Source organism: Bos mutus, chromosome 19 (genome assembly GCF_027580195.1).
Source record: "Bos mutus isolate GX-2022 chromosome 19, NWIPB_WYAK_1.1, whole genome shotgun sequence".
Classification (NCBI taxonomy): domain Eukaryota; kingdom Metazoa; phylum Chordata; class Mammalia; order Artiodactyla; family Bovidae; genus Bos; species Bos mutus.
The window spans coordinates 28,833,274-28,852,540 of NC_091635.1; the positions used below are offsets into that span (position 1 = coordinate 28,833,274).

A 19,267-nucleotide genomic window follows, 5' to 3' on the forward strand; every position below is an offset into this window, starting at 1 on the left:
CCGATTATCCCAGGACAAGTTGGTGGTCATTTTCTTCACCACTAAACAAATCTCTGTAAAGACTACCTGCCAGCAAGAGCATGAAATGGCTTTATGGACACCCTCCAATGACCACAGCATCGTGAGAGCCTGCCCTCCTCCTCCACCCCTGTCGCCTGTGGCCACCGCACCACAGCCCTCCAGGCCCAGCCTCTGTTCCTGAACACCTGGGCTCCTCTCCTCTCCCCAGGGCTCTGCCCTGCTCCTTCCTCCGCACGGAGCTGTCACCTGGCTGTCACTCAGCTCAGCTGAAGTGTCACCTTCTGAGAAAGGCCCTCCCTGACCTGACAGCCGTTCCCCTCCACGCCGCCCTGCCTGGAGATCCCTGGTAGACAGCATCATGTTCCAGCCACTGTTTACTTGTCTTAATGTCCCCAGAGTTTAAGGCCCCAGGAGTGACTGGGTGGCATTCACTAAGCTGTGAGCCCAGAGCAGGTCTTCAGTTTTAGGTGAGAATTAGGACTTGAGACCACTGTAAGTGATCCAGGTGGCTGTAATATTTGCCATGGATCCCAGATTTGGGAAAACGGGAAGGCGGAAAGGTCCAGTCTCTCAGTCAGAGGGCCCGCTCACTGAGCAGGAGCGGCTCACATCTCCTCCCCTCTGTCTTGTCACCTGCCCCTCAACCCCCGCCCTATCCCCCTCCCTCTCCCCACACCTCACCCCTACCCTCACCCCACCCCTCATCCCCACCCCCACCCCCCACCCCTCACAAAACTGCTCTTGGCACCAGGGCTGCGCTTCACTCAAGACCAAAGTCCACTGGTTCGATCAGGTCGGTTCAGAGAGACCTAATCTTAGTCCTCACTGATGAGACGTGGTACCCCAGTTCTTGAAAGCCCTGAGTCTGAGGTCTCTGGAGCCTGCAGGAGGCACCCAAAATGGAGAAGGAAGAAAGGAAACCAAAATGGACCCACGCCCTCGCTTCCCTCAGCTCAGAGAGGGGGCAACTCCTTCCTGTTCTACAATCTATTGGACCCCCACCTCCATCCAGGCCTGGATACTGACCCGTCTCCCTCCCCTCACCCCTCAGTCTGGGCCACCGCTCTGTCCTGGAGCTGCCACAGCCTCCTGGGTGGTCTCCTTGCTTCAAGCTGGCTGCCCTGGAGGCCTTATCTCCACCTGGCAGCCTAACTAGCCCTCAACTCCAAGTCAAATGGTGTTGCACCTCTACTCAAGTCTTCCAGCAGCTGCCAGGGTCACAGCCAAGCGCCCACGGGACCTATACTAGCCCTGTATGCTTCTCCCTCGGCCTCTCTGCCTCCAACCTCCACCCCAGGCTCCTCAGTTGGTCCCACCTCAAGGCCTCGGGACCTGCCCTTTCATTTGCAGACAGCCACCACCAACTGCTCCCTCTCCTCCTCAGATTTCTGCTCAAATGCCACCTCTTTGGCCAAGCGCTCTGACTGCCTCATTTAAAATGGCCCTGTCCCCTCCCACAGAGGCCACCCCTTCCCCAAGTGGTCCTGCCTCGTACCTGAGGCTGCAGCCACTGTCCTCGATGGCACGAGGGCCTGCTGCCTGTCAGCTGTCGCGTGTGGCCGTGACCCCAGAGCTCGGCACAGCGCCGGGCGTGGAGCAGGCCTTCCACAGGCAACTGCTGAATGAACAGCTGAATAAACTGCTTTCCTGCCCATCCTGAATTTAGGTTTCGGTCAGGTGCCGTGTGTTAGAGGGCATAGAAATGCAGCGGAAGCTGGCTGTAGCTCCAGGGAGTGAGGTGGGTGGTGGGAGAAGCATGGAGACGTTAGAAGACTGACTTGCTCAGGAAATCCCGAGGAGGCAAGACGCTCAGGGTGGGAGGGACAGAAAACATCCCCCCATCTTACCGACTTCTCCCATGACCCGTAAGCCCTCCTGATAGTTGGGGCCACCTCTTCGGACAAAGATCGTGACCTCGTGCTCCTTCAGGGGACCCTGGTAATCTCGAATTGCTCTCACGATGCCCTGGAAGGACCAAGGGACAACACTCAAGTGCTTAGAAAGAAGGCAGCAAGAAAGCAAGCGCTTACAACCATGGGAAACAAATGTCCCAGGGCTGCGGGGAGTTTCCTGGTGGTCCAGTTGTTAGGACTCAGCGCTTTCACTGCCAGGGCCCCAGGTTCAGTCCCCGGTCAGGGAACTGAGACTCCATTAGCTGTGCTATGCAACCCAAAATAAAAAAACCCAGGGCTGCTTCTCATGAAGCACAGAAAGACCCTGCCAGTCAAGAATTCCATGAGTAAACTGGACTACCGCAACCAACCCCAAGGCCCAGGACTGGTGACCACTGGTGATGGTGCTGAGGTGAGAACATGGGGTACCCGGGGTGACACCCCTCAGTGCACGGGGTATTGGGCCGCCAACGTTGCTGTTGTTCAGTCACTAAGTCGTGTCCAACTCTTTGTGATCGCATGAGCTACAGCACGCCAAGCTTCCCTGTCCTTCACTATCTCCGGGAATTTGCTCACATTCATGTCTACTGAGTCAGTGATGCTATTACCATCTCATCCTCTATCGCCCCCTTCTCCTCCTGCCCTCGATCTTTCCCAGAATCAGGGATGAGTCGGCTCTTTGCATCAGGTGACCAGAGTATTGCCAGTATTGAGTACTGGTTCTCAGATGCCAGTGGGGCTTTGCTGGTCTCTCACCCCATCTACAGCTGTTGTTTTCTTAACAACAGCTGTTGTTTTCTTAAAACTGTAATTTTGGGGGAAGCTGTACACCAAGATCCTATGCATGAGCTGTTGGGGTTATCAGGACAAAGTCTATTTCACTGGCAAAGTTCTACAAAAGCTTCTCCAAGTGACTTGGGAACAGCTGTTGCAATGGGTATAACTTTGGAAACGTGGGCACATGCACAGCTGTGGACCAGTTGTGTCTGAGCAGATGGGGGCAAGCTTATGGAGCCTAAATTCCATCATTCGTGGCGTTTCACGGCGAAGCTGTGGACGTTTTGTCTGAGCAGATGGGGGCAAGCTTATGGAGTCTAAATTCCATCATTCGTGGCGTTTCACGGCGAAGCTCTACCCACGGTGCCTGCTCCAGACATAATCGCCCTTATCACTGGTGCTGCCTTTATGACAGGACTGCTTGGAAGTTAAAACAAAGCTGCCGAGATCCACCTGTGTCAGATCTATTTGTTGAATCAGGTCCAATTAGGGACCTGTTTTAGGTAAGACTGGCAAGGCCTTGTCCTCTACTCCTTGATAGCTCAGACTTCCAAGACTGACATTTATTTACGCATTCTTCTTTTTTTAAATAACATATACTTCTGATTTTTTTTTGCTTTGCCAGGTCTTAGTTGAGGCACATGGGATCTTTGATCTTCATTATTGCAGCATGGGGGATCTAGTTCCCCAACCAGGGATCGATCCCGGGCTCCTTGCCTTGGGAGGATGTAGTTGTAAGCCACTGGACTGCCAGGGAAGTCTCAATCTACATGTTATTCTCCAAGTTTATGTGGAACTACCAGATGGCCGACGTTCTTTTGAACAGCTGCCCTGAGCATCTGACAGTAGGGGATAATAAGTGGCCTCCTGAGGCAGCCACCCTGAAGGGGAGGAGTCTGGAGACACGTGAGCTCTCATTCTTACTGGCAGTCACACTTTCTTTAAACTGGTGCCCATGGCCCTGACCTATGTACAGAGACCCAGGATGACTAGCCTCCAACTAGATAAGCAGAAGCCCTGCACCCCAGCGCATCAAACACTTCGTTATGCCAACCTTTTGGAGAGGGGGCAGATGACTGGGAGACAAAACACCAGGAGGTGCAGAGAACCCAGTCTTACAACAGAAGGTTGGAAACGGGGTCAATCAAGCCAGTTCTTTAAGAACTGAAACAGGAAAGGCAGAAATTCACCTTCTCCCCACATTGTAGATGGCAGAATCACGGCTCAGAGAGGATCAGCTGCTTGTCCAGAGAGACACACAACTTCAGAGAGATCCATCCCAGAGTCTTCTGCATCCCTAGGTCAAGACCACCCCCACTCTGGCCTGGGTATCTCATGGGGATCTGCTTCTGTCCCAAATCTTCTTACAGAAACTTCCCTTCCCTGCTTCCCCCCAACCAACCACGTTCCCCTGCAGCTGGTTACCTTGAATGTGGCAGCCACGTTGGTGAAGTTTGCGATGCTGCCTCCGATGATGAGGATCTTGCCTGGATTTGGAGCAAGAGAGAAGTCAAAAAAGGGTTAGAAAGGGAGACTTAGGCATCATATCAGAAATCCAACTGAGGTCCCCCAATTGTTAGGAGATACCAGTGCAGAGGTGGGGAGCAAGCTGGTCTCTCCTGACTTAGTTTCATCAGCTCAACCCTCCCTTACCTACGCCACGGAGCAGGTAGTCAATCCAAACCCACAGAATCTCTGCATCGTTCCTAGCTGGCATCGAGAAACCTAGCATGGTTTCTGGACACCCTGGTGGGATTCTCTGTCTGGCTCATGAGAAGAGGAATCAGTATCTGTAGTCCCAAAACACAGCACAAGTGGTAAAGGGAAATTGGGAACCACACAGCCTGAATAATAAAGGTGTAAGCAGGCCATGAAGAACTGAACTTATAGCAGTCAGCAAAAGCATGCCGCCACCACTACCTCTGCTGCCACCTCCCTCGCACCTGCTCATAGGACTTCATGTATCCACCCCTTCCTCACCTGCTTGGAGCCCCTGGAATGACAGGTGCTGTCACTACCTGCTGCAAAGTCAGGGCAACCTCGGTCCAGAAGTTAAACGATGAGCCCCAGGTTTCAAAGGACCGGGACAACCTCATGCCTCCCACCCAAGCCAAAGCTCTTTCCACCCCAGGACACTGGGCCATGCCAAGGAAGAGCCCGTATGTCTCACCATCTGGGTGCTTCTCGCGGGTCATAAGGGAGAGGATCGTCTTGGCGTAGTCATAGGTCTGCTGCTCGCTGGGGGCGCCCGAGTACTCCCCGTAGTTTGCCAGCTCGTTGACACCCCCCAGGTCACAGATGGTGTCACTGCCAGGGAGATAGGGAAGTCAGTGCTGGCAAAAGGCAGCAGCCTGGTGCCTGGGGGGGCCACACAGAAACCCCTGAAGCCTTGAGACCAGGCCACCTCTAGAAGCGACCTCTCGGCCCTCAGACCCTCAAGCCCCTCACCAGTCATACCTGAAGGTTAACTGTGCTGCATCAGACCCTCCTAGGGGAGCACCCTGCCAGCCCTACACGACATCTCTATGAAGTGTGAAAATATAACTACTGCTGTTGTTTAGGCACTAAGTCGTGTCCGACTCTTTGCGACCTCATGGACTATAGCCCGCCAGGCTCCTCTGTCTACAGGATTTTCCGGCCAAGAATACTGGAGTAGGTATCCATTCCCTTCTCCACGGGATTTTTCTTGACCCAGGGATCAACGAGTCTCCTGCATTGCAGGCAGATTCTTTACCGATGAGCCACCAGGGAAGCCTGTGACTATTGACACAGGTGCTAAAACAGCTGGAAGGACACACACCGTGGTGACACACTAGGGCAAGGGGTGGGGACACGGCCTGGTTCACTTCCCTTATCTGCGGCACCTTTGCACGGAGCACATTATTACTAATGGTAAGAGTCAAAACTAAAAATTTAATTTTGAAGCAAAGAAGACAGTTTTGGAGACAACATGGGTAGGCGTTTCCGGAATGCCCCGAGAGTTCCTGTTCTGTACCGGAGAGGGGGGTCAAGCTGATTCAGGCCACATGTGGGAAGCCCGTGGGGGACCGACCGTCAGCCCCTCAGCAGCCCCTTTGGTCACCTGTACACGACAGAGGCACCCCCTCCGGCCACCATGGTCCAGATTCTCCCCTTGGGATTCAGTAAAGTCAGCTTCAAGCTTGCCCCACTTTTGGCGTCCAGATCTGCGATGTAGGCTTCCTGGGGACCAGAGAGCAACAGGTGGGCCCTGGGGGCACCCCCTTCACCAGGCTGCAGACCCCAGGCCCCCTCCCTTTCCCCTGGAGCAGTAGGAAAAGGGCCTCTGTTGTTCTCACAGGGTCAGGAAGAAGGGTTTGTGTGGGGCCTCATGGGCCTGGGACAAAATGGGATGCTGTCTGTAAGCACCAAAACCATCTACAGCCAGTCACCGCCTGGAAACAAACTTTCCAACGGCTTTCCCTCTGATTTTAAGTCCTGCTAAGTCACTTGCTTCTACCCTGGCCCCACCCCCAGCATCTCCCTGCCTAACTCATTAGGTGCCACCCTCCCTCAGCCGGCCAGGCCCCATCCGTTCCTCCAGCCCAGACTCTTCCCCTAGCCTAGGTTCTGTCACACACGCCTGATCCTGCTGTGAGGACCTCTCAGAGGATGGGGTGGGAAGCAGCAATTAAAATTCTCAGCAAGTGGCCAAGACAACTATCTAACGACAAGATCAGGGGGAGCCACTCGGAATTACTGAGAAACAACAAATCAAGTTACGAGCCCAGGGAGGTTGATTGAGAGAGGAGTCTAAAAGGATTTCTGGCCAGGACTCAGAGGCTTGGCTCTCTCCCACCCCCACCTCCTTTGGGGTTTTAAGAAAATTAAATGGCTCGACCTTCCTTTCCTGCCAAATATATAGCTCACAAGGGGGTGGGGGGAATGCTCATCTGAGATTAGTCACCCCGGCCGGGCCCCCCTCACTCTCAGTCTCCTCCCCACAGCAGCCTTACCTCTGGGTAAGCCTCCCGTCCGAAGGGGGGTGGGAACTCTATGTCACCCCACTTCACTTTGCAGATGTAGTCGGCAGTGGCATCCACCTTGGCGGCCAAGTCAAGGACGTAGACACCATCTTTGGTCACGACTTTAAGAAAAGAAGAGGCGATCGGACATGGGTCTCAGCAGAGGCGACCGTCCACCTCCAACCCCCTCCAGGCTTTCCCACACCCACCCCCGTGAGGCCCCCAGGCCTCACGACTCTCCAGCTCAACAAGAAACCAGATTGGTTCTTATGGAGACACAGCTTTTCCCTCATTCAAGGAAAAACAAATTCTACAAGACCATCCCCACTCCCTGATCTGTAGGTACTAGGGCAGAACCCTGTTTTAGCTGCCATGGCAATTTTAAAACATTACCCATTCACCCATCCACAACTCTGCTATTTAAAAACAAAAAGAGTGTTTCAAGCACAACGTCTAAGGCCCCTGGGTGGGCACCCCAGGGTCTCTTAGGGTCCAGAGAGAAGTGGGAAGAAGGGGAGCTGTGGGTGCACCGGGCCCCCCACCAGCAGAATTCATTTATTGCTGCCTCGCTGGAGTCCACTTCCCTTTACCCAGGGCCACTGAGCTAATTTAGTTAGCACAGAGCCATCTGGTCCATGAGAGGGGCTACATCCCCCAGCTGGAATCTGAATCAGGAGTCTGACCTCAGAAGCTCTGGCCAGAGCCAGCCCACACCACCTGCCTCTTGCAAACCCGAGAGCCTTCGCCAAGGTGTTTCCAACTGTGGCGGGTCAATGATTGACTAACTCCTGGAGCGGGTGGAGGGGAAGGGGGCCTCTGAGGCACCAAGAGGAAGGGAGGGCCTGACTGGTCAGGCAGACACAGCGGCAGCCCAGCTCCCGGGAGAACAGCCTGATCTACTGGCGGGAAGAGCCACTGAGCAGAATCAAACCATAACCAGGACTTCCCCATCACAGAAGAAATTGGAGTTGGTGAAACAGAAGGATGATCATGGCCTCCTGAGAGCTCAGAAACAGGAGCCTGGGGAATCCCTCTGCCCCTACACACCTGTCTGCACTGCCCTCTGCAAGCGGGGGTGTGGTGCCCTCTGCAAGTGGGGGTGTGGGCCCACCCCAGCAGAGATAGTTACCAAGGGGGTTGATCTCGAGGTAGGTGAAGTACAGATCCTCATAGAAATTGAAGAGGCCGGAGATAAAGCTGGCCAGAATTCTAGAGGGGGAGGCAGAGAGGGACTGTCAGTCCACGAGGGAGCAGACTCAGCAGCATCTCTCACTGCTATTGACAGCTCCACTCCCCAGCAACCGCTCTGCTGACCCTCCCTCTGCTCGCCAAACCCTGCTCCCCGGATGTCACTCTTCAGCCACTGAGGCGGAAAGAGGTTGTCAGGCATGGAGCAGGAGGGGGGCCCACACCAGACAGACAGGGGCAAGGAGGTGAGGGATGCTGACAGACATTTCAGTCTGAGCCAGCCTCCCCACTGCCCCCGCATTCCTCCTGGGGGCAGGGAGGGGCTGGGACTGCTGGCTGCTCCCCATCTTCCAGCCAAAGGCTGGGGCGGGGTAGCCGGTGCCCAGACAGGGAAGACCACTCCGCTTGCCCCCTGTACCCAGAGCTGTCGGCCTTCCCCGTTCCTATACCACCACCACCCTGCCATCCCTCTCACTCAACTCTTTCTTGTCTTCGGGGGCGTGGACCAGCAGGTGTTTCTTGATGTCCTCAGGATTCAGCTTCTCATCGACGCCGACAAGTAGTTTCTGGGCTTTAGCATCCACGTCGCCCACGTCCACCCCACCCTCGTGGTGGAACAGGACATAGTCCCCTTCTCGGGTAGCATAGATGCAGACATAGAACTCTTCCTCCTTACGAGGGAAGAGGGCAAAATATGGGTGAGGGGCCCAGCCCCAGTAGTATCATTTCTAAAATCCCACAGACACCTCCTACTGGGTGAGACCTCAAGGACAAGAGGCCACTGCCTTGCTGGCTGACAGTCCAGACTGGGCCAATGTGACCTGCTCCGGGGTAAAGGTCCTCCCTTCAAGTCCTGCTCACTCCAGCACTGGGAAGTCCCCTCTGTTACCAGTGCTGGTTCCTTTCTGCCGCAAACTAAGCCCTTCCCCTCATCTCTGAACTCCCCGCTCTGCAGCACCCTCAGACCCTAAAAGCACAGCTTCAGAGACTTTGGTTGCTCTGACTTTTCTCCAGCAGCTTGATTTCTCCTTTCATCATTTTAGGATCAACAGGCACAATGCTCCCAGAGGGCAAAGACCCAGCTGGGAGCCACCTCACACATACCTGAGTGTGGGGGACGAAGGGTTCGATCAGGAAGTTCTTGAGGAAGCCTGTGGCCTTGCCAACCTATGGAGATTGAAGGAAATACAGCTCAGGCGGATGGCACGCCTTGCTCGAGGGGCAAGAGGAGGGATGACCCTCTGCTCCTTCCACCTCAATCGTCCATCAGAGGTGGGGCCCCAGCACTACTGTCACACCACCTGCCAGAAAGAGATCTTTCCAGAAACTAGGGCAATGGGGTCACAGACTCTTACATTAAAGAAGTCTTCATGAGACCCCCTCTTCCACCCACTGCCCTTGTGCCAGCCACACTTTGACACTTCTAAAATGTCTCACATCTTCTTTTCCACCTCCTCTGGAGGGTGACAAATGAGCTGTAATGTGGCCCCGCCCCCCAAAAGCAGCGATCTGGAGCCTCTACCCCTCTGCTGTTCCACAGATCACGTGCTCGGACAAATCAAGGTTATCGATCCCAGAGCTCAGGCAGGGAGACCCGGTCGCAGGCGCAAGGAATGGCTGGGGAAGGGAGAGAGAATGGAGCTCGACAGGGAAAACTTTTCTGCACAGACTTTCCCCGCTGAGGACAACAGGCCTGCAGAGCTAATCAGTTTGAGTGGGTCCCTGGCGGCAGCCAAGGCAAGACAGTCCTCACCCGCCCTCCCCGTGTGTCCCGAAGCCCCCGCCCGCCCATGAGTGCGTCATTGCTGAGTCAGGGACCAGACAGTGATCCATCAGAGGTAATGAGCCGCTCCTGCCCGGGCTGACACTGCTGCCAGCTCAGATGTCCCCAGCGTTTCCCCCCACCCCCTGACAAAAGCCAGCTAAGAAGGAAGCATGAGGACCTCCCTGGGGACACTGCTCAGCCCCCCAACCCTGCTGTCCTCTCCCCAAAGGCCTGGGGGCATGAAGGTCAAGATCCCTCCACCCCCAAGCCCGTGTATAACTTCAGGGATCCCTCTTTATCCAGGAGAGCCAGAAACAGGAAATTAAACAAGAAGAACTGATTTAAGGAAGCCCGGGTAAAAAGGAAGATGGCTCCATCACCACCTTCATCCTACTCTGGGGAGATCGAGTTAGAGAACAGCTCAACCCTGATCCACAGTCACCCCAGATGGGACAAAGCCAGGTGTGGACAGCACATCCTCCCCGGCTTAAGCCAAGCCTTGGTCCACTCCCTCCCTTCAGTTCTCCAGCTCCCTTGGGGAGAAGAAAAAGAAATGCAATTTTATTTCTGGGCATCGCTTAGCCTTCCTAAGCCATATTTCGCTTCAACTCTCACCTACAGAGTTGAAATTAATCAACAAGCTGGGAGAAGACAAGAACTGAATTGACTCTTCAGGATTAATTGTCTCCTTAATTGTCTCCTCCTAGATTCTTGGCCCAAGATGGTTTCTGCCTAAATGATTCTGCATCTCCCTTCGAGTTTTTTTTTTTTTCTTTATTGTGCCTCTTATGTATGCAGGTCATGGTGAGCTACCCTACCCGTTCTGGTAATTGAAAAGAAAGGAGTTCCCAGAGTAGGTCTGGGAACTGTTGTTAAAGGAACAGACTATTTCGGCCTGGCTCGGGTTCCTGAGGCTCAGCTTCCCTGCAGCACATGGGATCTTACTTCCCCGACCAGAGATAGAACCTTCATCCCCTGCATTGGAAGGCAGATTCTTAACCACTGGACCACCACAGAAGTGCCTGTAATACTTCTACTTGTACAGCACATCTCACCATTCCCTGTTAGGGGAGCTCGGAATGAGCATCCAACTGGCCCTACTACATAAACCAGCTCTGCAGGGCTCCTGTCCTCCCCAGGCTGCAATCGGACCAGTCATTGGGGTGATCCATAGGGCTGCAGATCTGAAAGCAACCATGTTTGCTTCTGTTCCCACAGCACATCCACCCCAACCCTACACCCAGACTCACTGTAGCTTCCTGTCCCAGGCGTGGCTTCAGCCAGGACTTGACTCCATCCAGAGTGAGGTTGACCCCAACTAGGCCCAGCTTTCCACGCCGTTTGATCAGCTGGTCTGGCTTGACCACCAAGCTCTGGAACAAGAGAGTTGGTTTGCTTGTTTTGTGTTTTGGCTGAGCCATGTGGCTTGTGGGATCTAGTTCTCCAACCAGGAATTGAACCCAGGCTCTTGGCATTGAGAGCCTGGAGTCCTAACCCCCGGACCACCAGGGAATCTCCAAGAGGGGTCTGTATTTAGAGCAAAGAAGGAGAGGGGAAAATTAAGAGTTAATAGTCTAGGGCCCCAAAGCACAGGATACCCTGGGTGGCTTCCAATTCACCCCACCCCCAAGGTAAATTCCACCCATCTTCAAGGTCAGCTCCCAGAAGCTTCCTTCACCTATCCCAGCCAACATCTTTGACAACTGGGAATCTAGAGCTGTCGTGGCTCAGGATAGGGTCTGGCACAGAGTAGGTGCTCATTGAATAGCTGCTGAATGAGTAAAGGATTCCCTACCCTCCCTATGTGGTATCTTAGCTTCATTCAACATCTCAGAATATGGATTGGCACCCACATTCCAAAAAGAAAGACTAGAAAGACAGAGCCCTAGGGTGACAAAGCACCATAGAAGACATCTGGTCAACCCTATCCCTGTACTTGAACTCCATTTACAAGATCTACAAGCAGCCCCTAGCCACTGCTCACATACCTCCAGTACCAGGAAGTTCACCAACTCCCGTTGTGGTTTGGGGTTTGGGCTGCCTCATAGAGGAAGGAAAATTGCATCCCTGAACACCCTCCCACTCACCCCCCTCACTGGTCCTAGTTCTCTGGGACCTGCCAGAGACGTCTAAATGGATCTACAGAGAGGATCCCCTACTCTGGGTGGATTCTATCAGCCATCTACACAAAGTACAGCATCACATTTCCTCATGGCCCTGACATATTCCTGATGGAGCCGGTGCTTTTTACTGAGCATTTACCAAATGCCAGGCAGCAGACTAAAGACTTTCCAGGCATTATTACTAGTCCTTAAACTCAAGAGAGGTGAAATGGCTTGCCCCAGGCCACATGGTTAATAACCAGAGAGCCGCTATCCGGACTTCAGTTGTCCAGTTCCAGTCCAGGCTCAGCACCTCAGCATGCGGCACACAGGGCTGAACACAAAACGCGCTCAGCCCCCTGCACCCTGCCCACCCAGGCAGGCCATCTGCCATCACTTGTTCTGAGGGGACATCTGGGCCTGGAGGAGGGGTGGGGTGGGGGGGCGGGGTGGGCTCACCTGGCTGAGCAGCCACGGGTGGTCCTGCAACAGGCGGGCCCAGTCTGTGTCAGGGGTGACCCGGGCATACTTGAAGCGGTTCTGGATGGCCGAGGTGGTGCAGATGTACTTGTAGAGGAGCTCTTTGCCTGTCTGCTCAGAAATCGCCTTGGCCGACATGGTTACAGAAGGCCCTGCACTACCTGTTGGGGAGAGAGGGGCTGGTCAAAGGGTGCGGGGAGATGGAGGTGCTATCTTCTCCAGCAGGACAGACCCCCACCCAGCTGCCCCCAGACCATAAAACCTGATCTCAGCGCTTCTCCAGAGGGAGAAGAGGGCTGCCCCAGAAGGAAGGATGGAAGGGAGATCTCAAACAGCACTGACCACAGACAGTGCGGATTAGGAAATGATGGTGAGGACAGAGGAGAAAAACAAAGATGGCAGTTACCTCCCCGGGGACTCGTGGCCTCTACTCTCTAGGCAAACTAGCTCACCCAAGAGCACATTCACGAACATTCACCCTGGAGCAAAGAAAGCTGGATGGGGAGACCATAATAGCAGGCATGTGACCCAAACCTGAGTGCCTGTCCCACCCGAGATGGGCACAAAGACCCTGAAATGCACCCTCTAGTTCTGTGACCTGCGGGGAACACAGTTAAATAGTGTAAGACTGGCCCTACCCCTCCTCCATGTCTGGTCTCCAACACACTCACTCACTCATTTCACACACTCACACACATCACCAGCCCAAAGGTTGGGTAAACAAGTCTATTTAGCCTCACACAGGACCAAGCCCCCCAGGAGTGAAGAGGAAGAGCTATGTCAAAGCCCATTTCTCCCAGGACACCAGACTCCCACCCAAGTTCAGAGCTGACACAGGGCGGGGAACTGTGACCTTCAGTGCATCCCACCCACCCCACTGAGTCATCCAGCTACTCATTTAGAGCAAAACAGAGTCCTCTCTGGGAACCACCCATACTGGTCATTTCTAACCGAGCCAGAACTAGGGGAACAGAGGCAGAAGCCATCCTGGGTCACATGTAGGTGAGCCCTAGGAGGTGCATGGAGATTGAGAGTCCTATTTCTTATTTTTATTTTTGGCCACACCACGTGGCACGCACGACCTTAGTTCCCCAACCAGGGATCAAACCCATGCCCTCCGCAGTGGAAGCACAGATTCTTAACCACTGGACCGCCAGGGAAGTTCCTACAGCCCTATTTCTTAGATGAGGAATAAAAGCTCAGAGGAGTTAAGGCAACTTGCCCAAGAAGCCTAATTAATATGCAGGGGTCCTGAGATTTGAACTCAAACCCTCTCACTCCTGGTCCCTAGAAAATCCCACAGTCAGCCTGACAGAAAAGACCACTTGTCCAGGAGCCAGGCCATTTCCCCCATTCACCTCACAGAAGGATCTGTGATGACAACTTCACCTTCCCTCCCTGTCACTTTGTCCTGACACACCCCTTCTCCCTTGGGGTAGTGCCTGGAGCAATTTGGGGAGATAAAGGGTGGGGAGACAGGAAGGGAAAGGAAACTAAGTCATTCCTGACAAGAGCTTGGCCAGATCAGGAAAAGTCACTCCTATCTCACAAAGATTCAGAATTGAGGTTGTTGAATTTACTGGGAGAGAAAAGCCAAGTGTAAATAAAGGAGGGTGGAGCTGAAGGGCTGGCTGCTTTACATACTCAGGAAGGTTGGTGTCTCCATTTCTAGCTCAGGGAAGGCCAGAGTTTCCGGGGCCACTCTGCACCTCCTTTCCAATTCTCCAGGCTGGGCTTCAGGTTCTAATCCTGGCTTGACTGGCTGGCTGAGCCTCCCAGCTATCCTCCAGCAAGGCACAAAGGGTGCATTCAGTGTGGTGTCTGGCCCAAAGGCGGGTAGCTGGGAAGGGGCTCAGAGGAAACGTTCCCGTTTCTTCGCCTTCCCCTGGGATGACTTCCGGCTCCTTCTCAATATGAGTTTCCAAAGGAGACGCCTCAATCAGCCCCACTCCCCCATACCCCTCCATCCCCCACCCACTCCAGCTCCATTTCCCAACCTTCTTGACTCAGACCAGAAAAACTGGTCCTGAAATCAGATGGGTACATAAATGTGCCCCTACCCTCTCCCAAACAGAATGCAACCCAGGGCAGATCAAGCAGATAAAGGAGAGAGCAGCCGCCGACCACTCTTAGTGGTTAGGACACATCAGTTCAGTTCAGTTCAGTTCAGTCGCTCACAAGCTAATCACAAATTCCAAGAGAAAGGACGCCCCGCCCCCGCCCCCCCAACCCCGGCTAAGCCTCTCCAGCAGAGAGACACTCCCAGAACAACGACCGCCCCCTACCCCCATACAAAGACCCAACTTTGGAAAGAACCTGGATGAGAAAAGGGACCTTCTGCAGCTGAAAAAAAATCACAATTTCCTTGAGCCTTAGTTCAGATCTCAAATCCAAGAACTCATCTCTGGTGCTCAGGAGAGGGATGGGAGAGCTGACAACAGGGGAATGGCACAAGATAGAAAAGCTCTGCCAGCTCACCAAAACACAGACTGGCCATCAGAGCACTTTGGCATAGATGGGGCAGGCCCTCTCAAGGCCAAGACAGAGAATTTACAGGACAGAGTAAAAAGACAGGGAAAGAATCTGGCCTCTGCATATTTATCAAGACAGGGTAAGAAGGCTCACAAAGCCAGGGAGTAGACTGGGTAGAGATAAATCACAAGTTTAATCATTCGGGGGAGTCTCTTGAAGGTGGTGGATCTTAACCTATTTGAGGTCAGACTCTTTCGAGCACCAGAAGAAAAGCCCAGAAAAATGTACACATACCCAGTTTCGCTTATCCCTTCAAGATGGTGACCTGTGACCATGATCTGACAGCCCAGAGACCCATAGCTAAGAACGCTGGCTCAAGTGACAAAGGGACTTAAAGTGTAAACCAGTCTGGGCTGGGAACACAACACACACACACACCACTGCAGAGTCTTGGGCTGCCTCCCCAGTAACTGAATAACTGAATATGCTGTCAGACTGGTCAGAGATGATTTCAGGGCAGAGCTAAGATCCAAGGGGTCCACTTTGGGGTCCCAGGAACTGTTACCTAGGTAAATTTGGGGAAAATCATGCCAGGGGACCTGAACACACACACACACACACACACACACACACACACACACACACACACACATTCTCTCAATCGAAAGGAGGGCCCTTCTGAGCTGAATGGGGTCTTTTCTGCAGACAGGATAAGTGACCCAGAATTGAGTTCATCCACAGCAGCCACGGAGGGCAGAAGTAGCCCACAGGGAAGGCTGAATGAAAGGAGTTTGTTCCCCAGGACTGTACCCCTGGGACACAGCCCGTGGAGAGGAACCACTGGGGATGCTATGTAGGGTCTCTGTGAGGAGGACAAAGAGCACTTATTTTAAGGTTAGTATCCACAGGAGTGGTGTTTTTTTTTTTTTTTGGAAAGGCCAGGCAATCCCTGGAGTAAAGAGAGGGACAAAATTCTGAGGGTCCCCTACTGCAGCAAACATAATGCAGAATGGGAGTGGAGACACCTACCACCCAGCTGAGCTCAAGAGCTGTTCCCATGATCATTTTCCAAGCTGTTTAAGAAGCTCTTTAAATATTAAAAAAAAAAAAAAAGCAGTAGCTCTTTAAGAAGTGAAAACACCCCTCTGGGCAGCTGGGTCTACCAGGTGTCCTTCACCCAACATTTCAGAATGTCAGAAATCCAATGATCTGAGCTGGCTGAAACAGTGCAAAGTTAATGGGTGAAGAGAGGAGTGGGCTGGTTGACCAAACTGTGCTATGCACTGCTTCCCCCCGCAAAATCCTCTGCCCAGGCAGACTCCGGAGGACCACCTAATGGTAGAACTCCTTGATATCCGCCAAGGTTGGAGAGGGCAGGAGGCGCTGGGACTGGCCCTCTGCCAATCCCGACAGCAGGGTGGCGGCAGCATCTTCCAGCCCCTGGAGGACCCTGTCTCGGCCAAGCTCGGCATCAACGCCAAGGGTGGGGAGAGAGACGGGCACCCCGGCCATCTGTCGCTTAGCGGCTGGGCCTGACGGCACCCCCAGAGCTAGGAGAGTCCTCCCTGCACCGCCCATCCAAGGATAGTTCCTCGTGGCGAGGCCTGGGTTGGCCCTGCCAAGTGTGGTCTTCGGCGGCTGCGCGCCCTGCTCGCTCCTTCCACTTTGGCGCGGGGCTCAGTCGACTCTCCACAGAACTAAAAGGGAGGGCCTGAACCGACTGGTGAGGAGTAGGAGTGGGGAGACTAGCCACCGCTCTACCTCCTTTGCCGGGCATCCGATGGCCGGGGTGGAGGGACCCAGATCGGGGCAAGAGGTGGCCACAGAAAGCCCGATGAGGCCCGGCGACTAGTCCCGGGGTGGGGATGAGGGGAGCCAGTTAGGGGCGATGTAATACGGCGGAGGGAAGGCAGGCAACAACGGCGGCCAGCCTTGTGCAAACTCCGGGAACTAGAATGTGGAGGAGTTGGGGCGGGGGAGGGGAGGGCGACACGAGGCCACCGGCCGGGATCCCAGCGAAGGCTAACCTAAAACTAAGACCCCCAAAACTCCAAGCAGGTGCAGGGAGCGCGCGTGAGCCCCAAGCTGGCTTCGAAGGAGGCGGTTCCGGGTTGGGGGAGGGAAGCAGGAAGCTCCTGGACCAGGTGGGGTCCATCTCGCGAAAACAGCCGTCGGCCACTCACCTCTCCGAGAAAGTCTATGCGCGGCGTTCAGTCTACAGGACCCAAGTCACCGCCCACTGCTAGGAGCGCTCCAGCCTCCCGCAGCCGCCGGAGACCTGGCTTTTGTCCGGGCGCTGGCGGGCTTCTCCCCGCCCCCATCGGCACACAGCGCGAGCCGCCCGGCCATTGGCCACACGCATTCCCTAGCCTGAGCGCCAGACCTCCTCCCAATTCGCTGCCTGATATAGCCCCGCCCCCGAGGCCAGGCCCCAGGGTTTGCTGGGACTTGTAGTCCCGCTGGTGCGTCTGCCCCGGACGGCTGGCGGGCACCGCCTCTCCGGAGCCTGCCAAGCCAGGGAGGGGTCGGGGGCGGGGCCTCCGGTGGGGAGATGGGCCGGGCTACGCTGGGAGGGGAGCTTACGAGGCTGGGGGCCATGGCCTGATCGCTTAGGAGGTGGGCCTAGAGCCGCTGCGATGGGGTGTTGGGGAGTGGGGGCTGGGGTGTTGGCCGAATGGGCTGTATCGCAGCCTTGGGGACCCAGAGTCTCCTTCCCATCTCGCTTTGGGAGAAACTGACGTCCGTATCCTGGCAGCTTGAAATCGGCCACATCGAACCCAGTTGCTTAGACCTGCTTTTTGCAAGACTGCTTGCCCATTTGCACGTGGACTCTCTTCCTTAAGCTGGTGGAGCGAGGCCGAGAGCAGAGATAGATGAGACCTCCCACTGTAAATGGGATAGGGCGGAGGACCGCGTGAGCAGGTGGGGCTAGGAGGGGTCAATCACCACCTCGCGTCAGTCACCACCACTCATCCACTCACCTGGGCGCACAGAGCAGAGAATTCAATGAGAGATTCTAGCGCAAGGCTGGGGCCATCTCTGCTGCTCGGGCTCCCCGCCCCGCCCCCACTATCTCACGCTTAGACTAGAGGAATGAATGAACTGCTGCCTTCCCCTTCTCCATTACCGGGGAAACAGAGTGCATTTTCCAAATCAAAAACTGGGACACCCGGTCTGACAGGTATTGGTGAACTTGTGGGACAGAATTTTTAAAATCAGACAGTCCTAGAAACCAAGACATAGATTTACTGCTGAGACATCCTGGAGCTTTCCTATGTCCATCCCAGTCCTCTAGGTCTCTCGAGCTGCTCCCTGACCCTAACAGCTGTCTAGCTCCAGGAAGGAGGATCATGCGCTGAGCAGCTCAGGTGAAAGGGTCAGCGCAGTGTGCAAACAGACCACATGTCTGTGTTCCTGCCAGGCGCTGGGGTCACACTGTAACAATGCTACCACATTGCTGTACACAAAAACCTGGCCAAATCCTTCTCCCCCCAATACACTTGTTGGCCATGCCTGAACAAAGTGATCCCTGATGATGTCAGTTTCTGGTCCCTTCCCTCACAGGCATCTTTTTGAAACAGCATTTCCTCAGCTCCTCTCTCCTGTTGGTCATAGAGAGCCTTCCACTCCTACATGGAATGAGCTCCACCCCTACTCAGAATCTCCCCAAATAGCACCCATCTTGGAGAAGGACTACCTCTCCACAGCTAAAGAAAACACCTCCTGTGAAGGTACTCCTTTTCTGGCCTTCAGTTCAGTTCAGTTCAGTCACTCAGTCATGTCCGATTCTTTGCGACCCCATGAATCACAGCACGCCAGGCCTCCCTGTCCGTCACCAACTCCCAGAGTTCACCCAGACTCACGTCCATCGAGTCAGTGATGCCATCCAGCCATCTCATCCACTGTCGTCCCCTTCTCCTCCTGCCCCCAATCCTTCCCAGCATCTGAGTGTTTTCCAATGAGTCAAATCTTCGCATGAGGTGGCCAAAGTACTGGAGTTTCAGCTTTAGCATCATTCCTTCCAAAGAAATCCCAGGACTGATCTCCTTCAGAATGGACTGGTTGGATCTCCTTGCAGTCCAAGGGACTCTCAAGAGTCTTCTCCAACACCACAGTTCAAAAGCATCAATTCTTCGGCACTCAGCTTTCTTCACAGTCCAACTCTCACATCCATACATGACCACTGGAAAAACTATAGCCTTGACTAGACAGACCTTTGTTGGCAAAGTAACGTCTCTGCTTTTCAATATGCTATCTAGGTTGGTCATAACTTTCCTTCCAAGGAGTAAGCGTCTTTTAATTTCATGGCTACAGTCACCATCTGCAGTGATTTTGGAGCCCCAAAAAATAAATCCACTGTTTCCCCATCTATTTCCCATGAAGTGATGGGACCAGATGCCATGATCTTCGTTTTCTGAATGTTGAGCTTTAAGCCAACTTTTTCACTCTCCTCTTTCACTTTCATCAAGAGGCTTTTTAGTTCCTCTTCACTTTCTGCCATAAGGGTGGTGTCATCTGCATATCTGAGCAACTCAGGATCTTTGTGGGCTAGTGGGAAGACTGCAGTCAGGGAGAATCTACTGTGTA

At 54.1% G+C, this 19,267-nt stretch overlaps 1 protein-coding gene across 4 annotated transcripts in view; it reads right to left on the reverse strand.

Annotated features, from left to right (window-relative positions):
- The window catches only part of ACLY (ATP citrate lyase), a 44,598-nt gene extending 27,578 nt beyond the window's left edge, over window positions 1–17,020 (reverse strand). For 3 of the 4 annotated variants that reach the window (XM_005899224.3, XM_014479257.2, XM_070389826.1), the window contains exons 1-11: window positions 16,864–17,020; window positions 12,188–12,369; window positions 10,877–10,999; window positions 8,966–9,028; window positions 8,342–8,532; window positions 7,803–7,882; window positions 6,665–6,795; window positions 5,773–5,891; window positions 4,861–4,997; window positions 4,116–4,177; window positions 1,869–1,986 (exon numbers count right to left, since the gene is read on the reverse strand). In XM_005899224.3, coding sequence (XP_005899286.1) covers window positions 1,869–1,986; window positions 4,116–4,177; window positions 4,861–4,997; window positions 5,773–5,891; window positions 6,665–6,795; window positions 7,803–7,882; window positions 8,342–8,532; window positions 8,966–9,028; window positions 10,877–10,999; window positions 12,188–12,346 — 1,183 coding nt within the window. In that variant the 5' untranslated portion in view covers window positions 12,347–12,369; window positions 16,864–17,020. Of the gene's footprint in view, window positions 1–1,868; window positions 1,987–4,115; window positions 4,178–4,860; window positions 4,998–5,772; window positions 5,892–6,664; window positions 6,796–7,802; window positions 7,883–8,341; window positions 8,533–8,965; window positions 9,029–10,876; window positions 11,000–12,187; window positions 12,370–12,614; window positions 12,688–16,863 lie in introns of all 4 variants that reach the window. The other variant, XM_070389827.1, reaches the window with a different exon arrangement.
- Window positions 17,021–19,267: the final 2,247 nt, after the last annotated feature.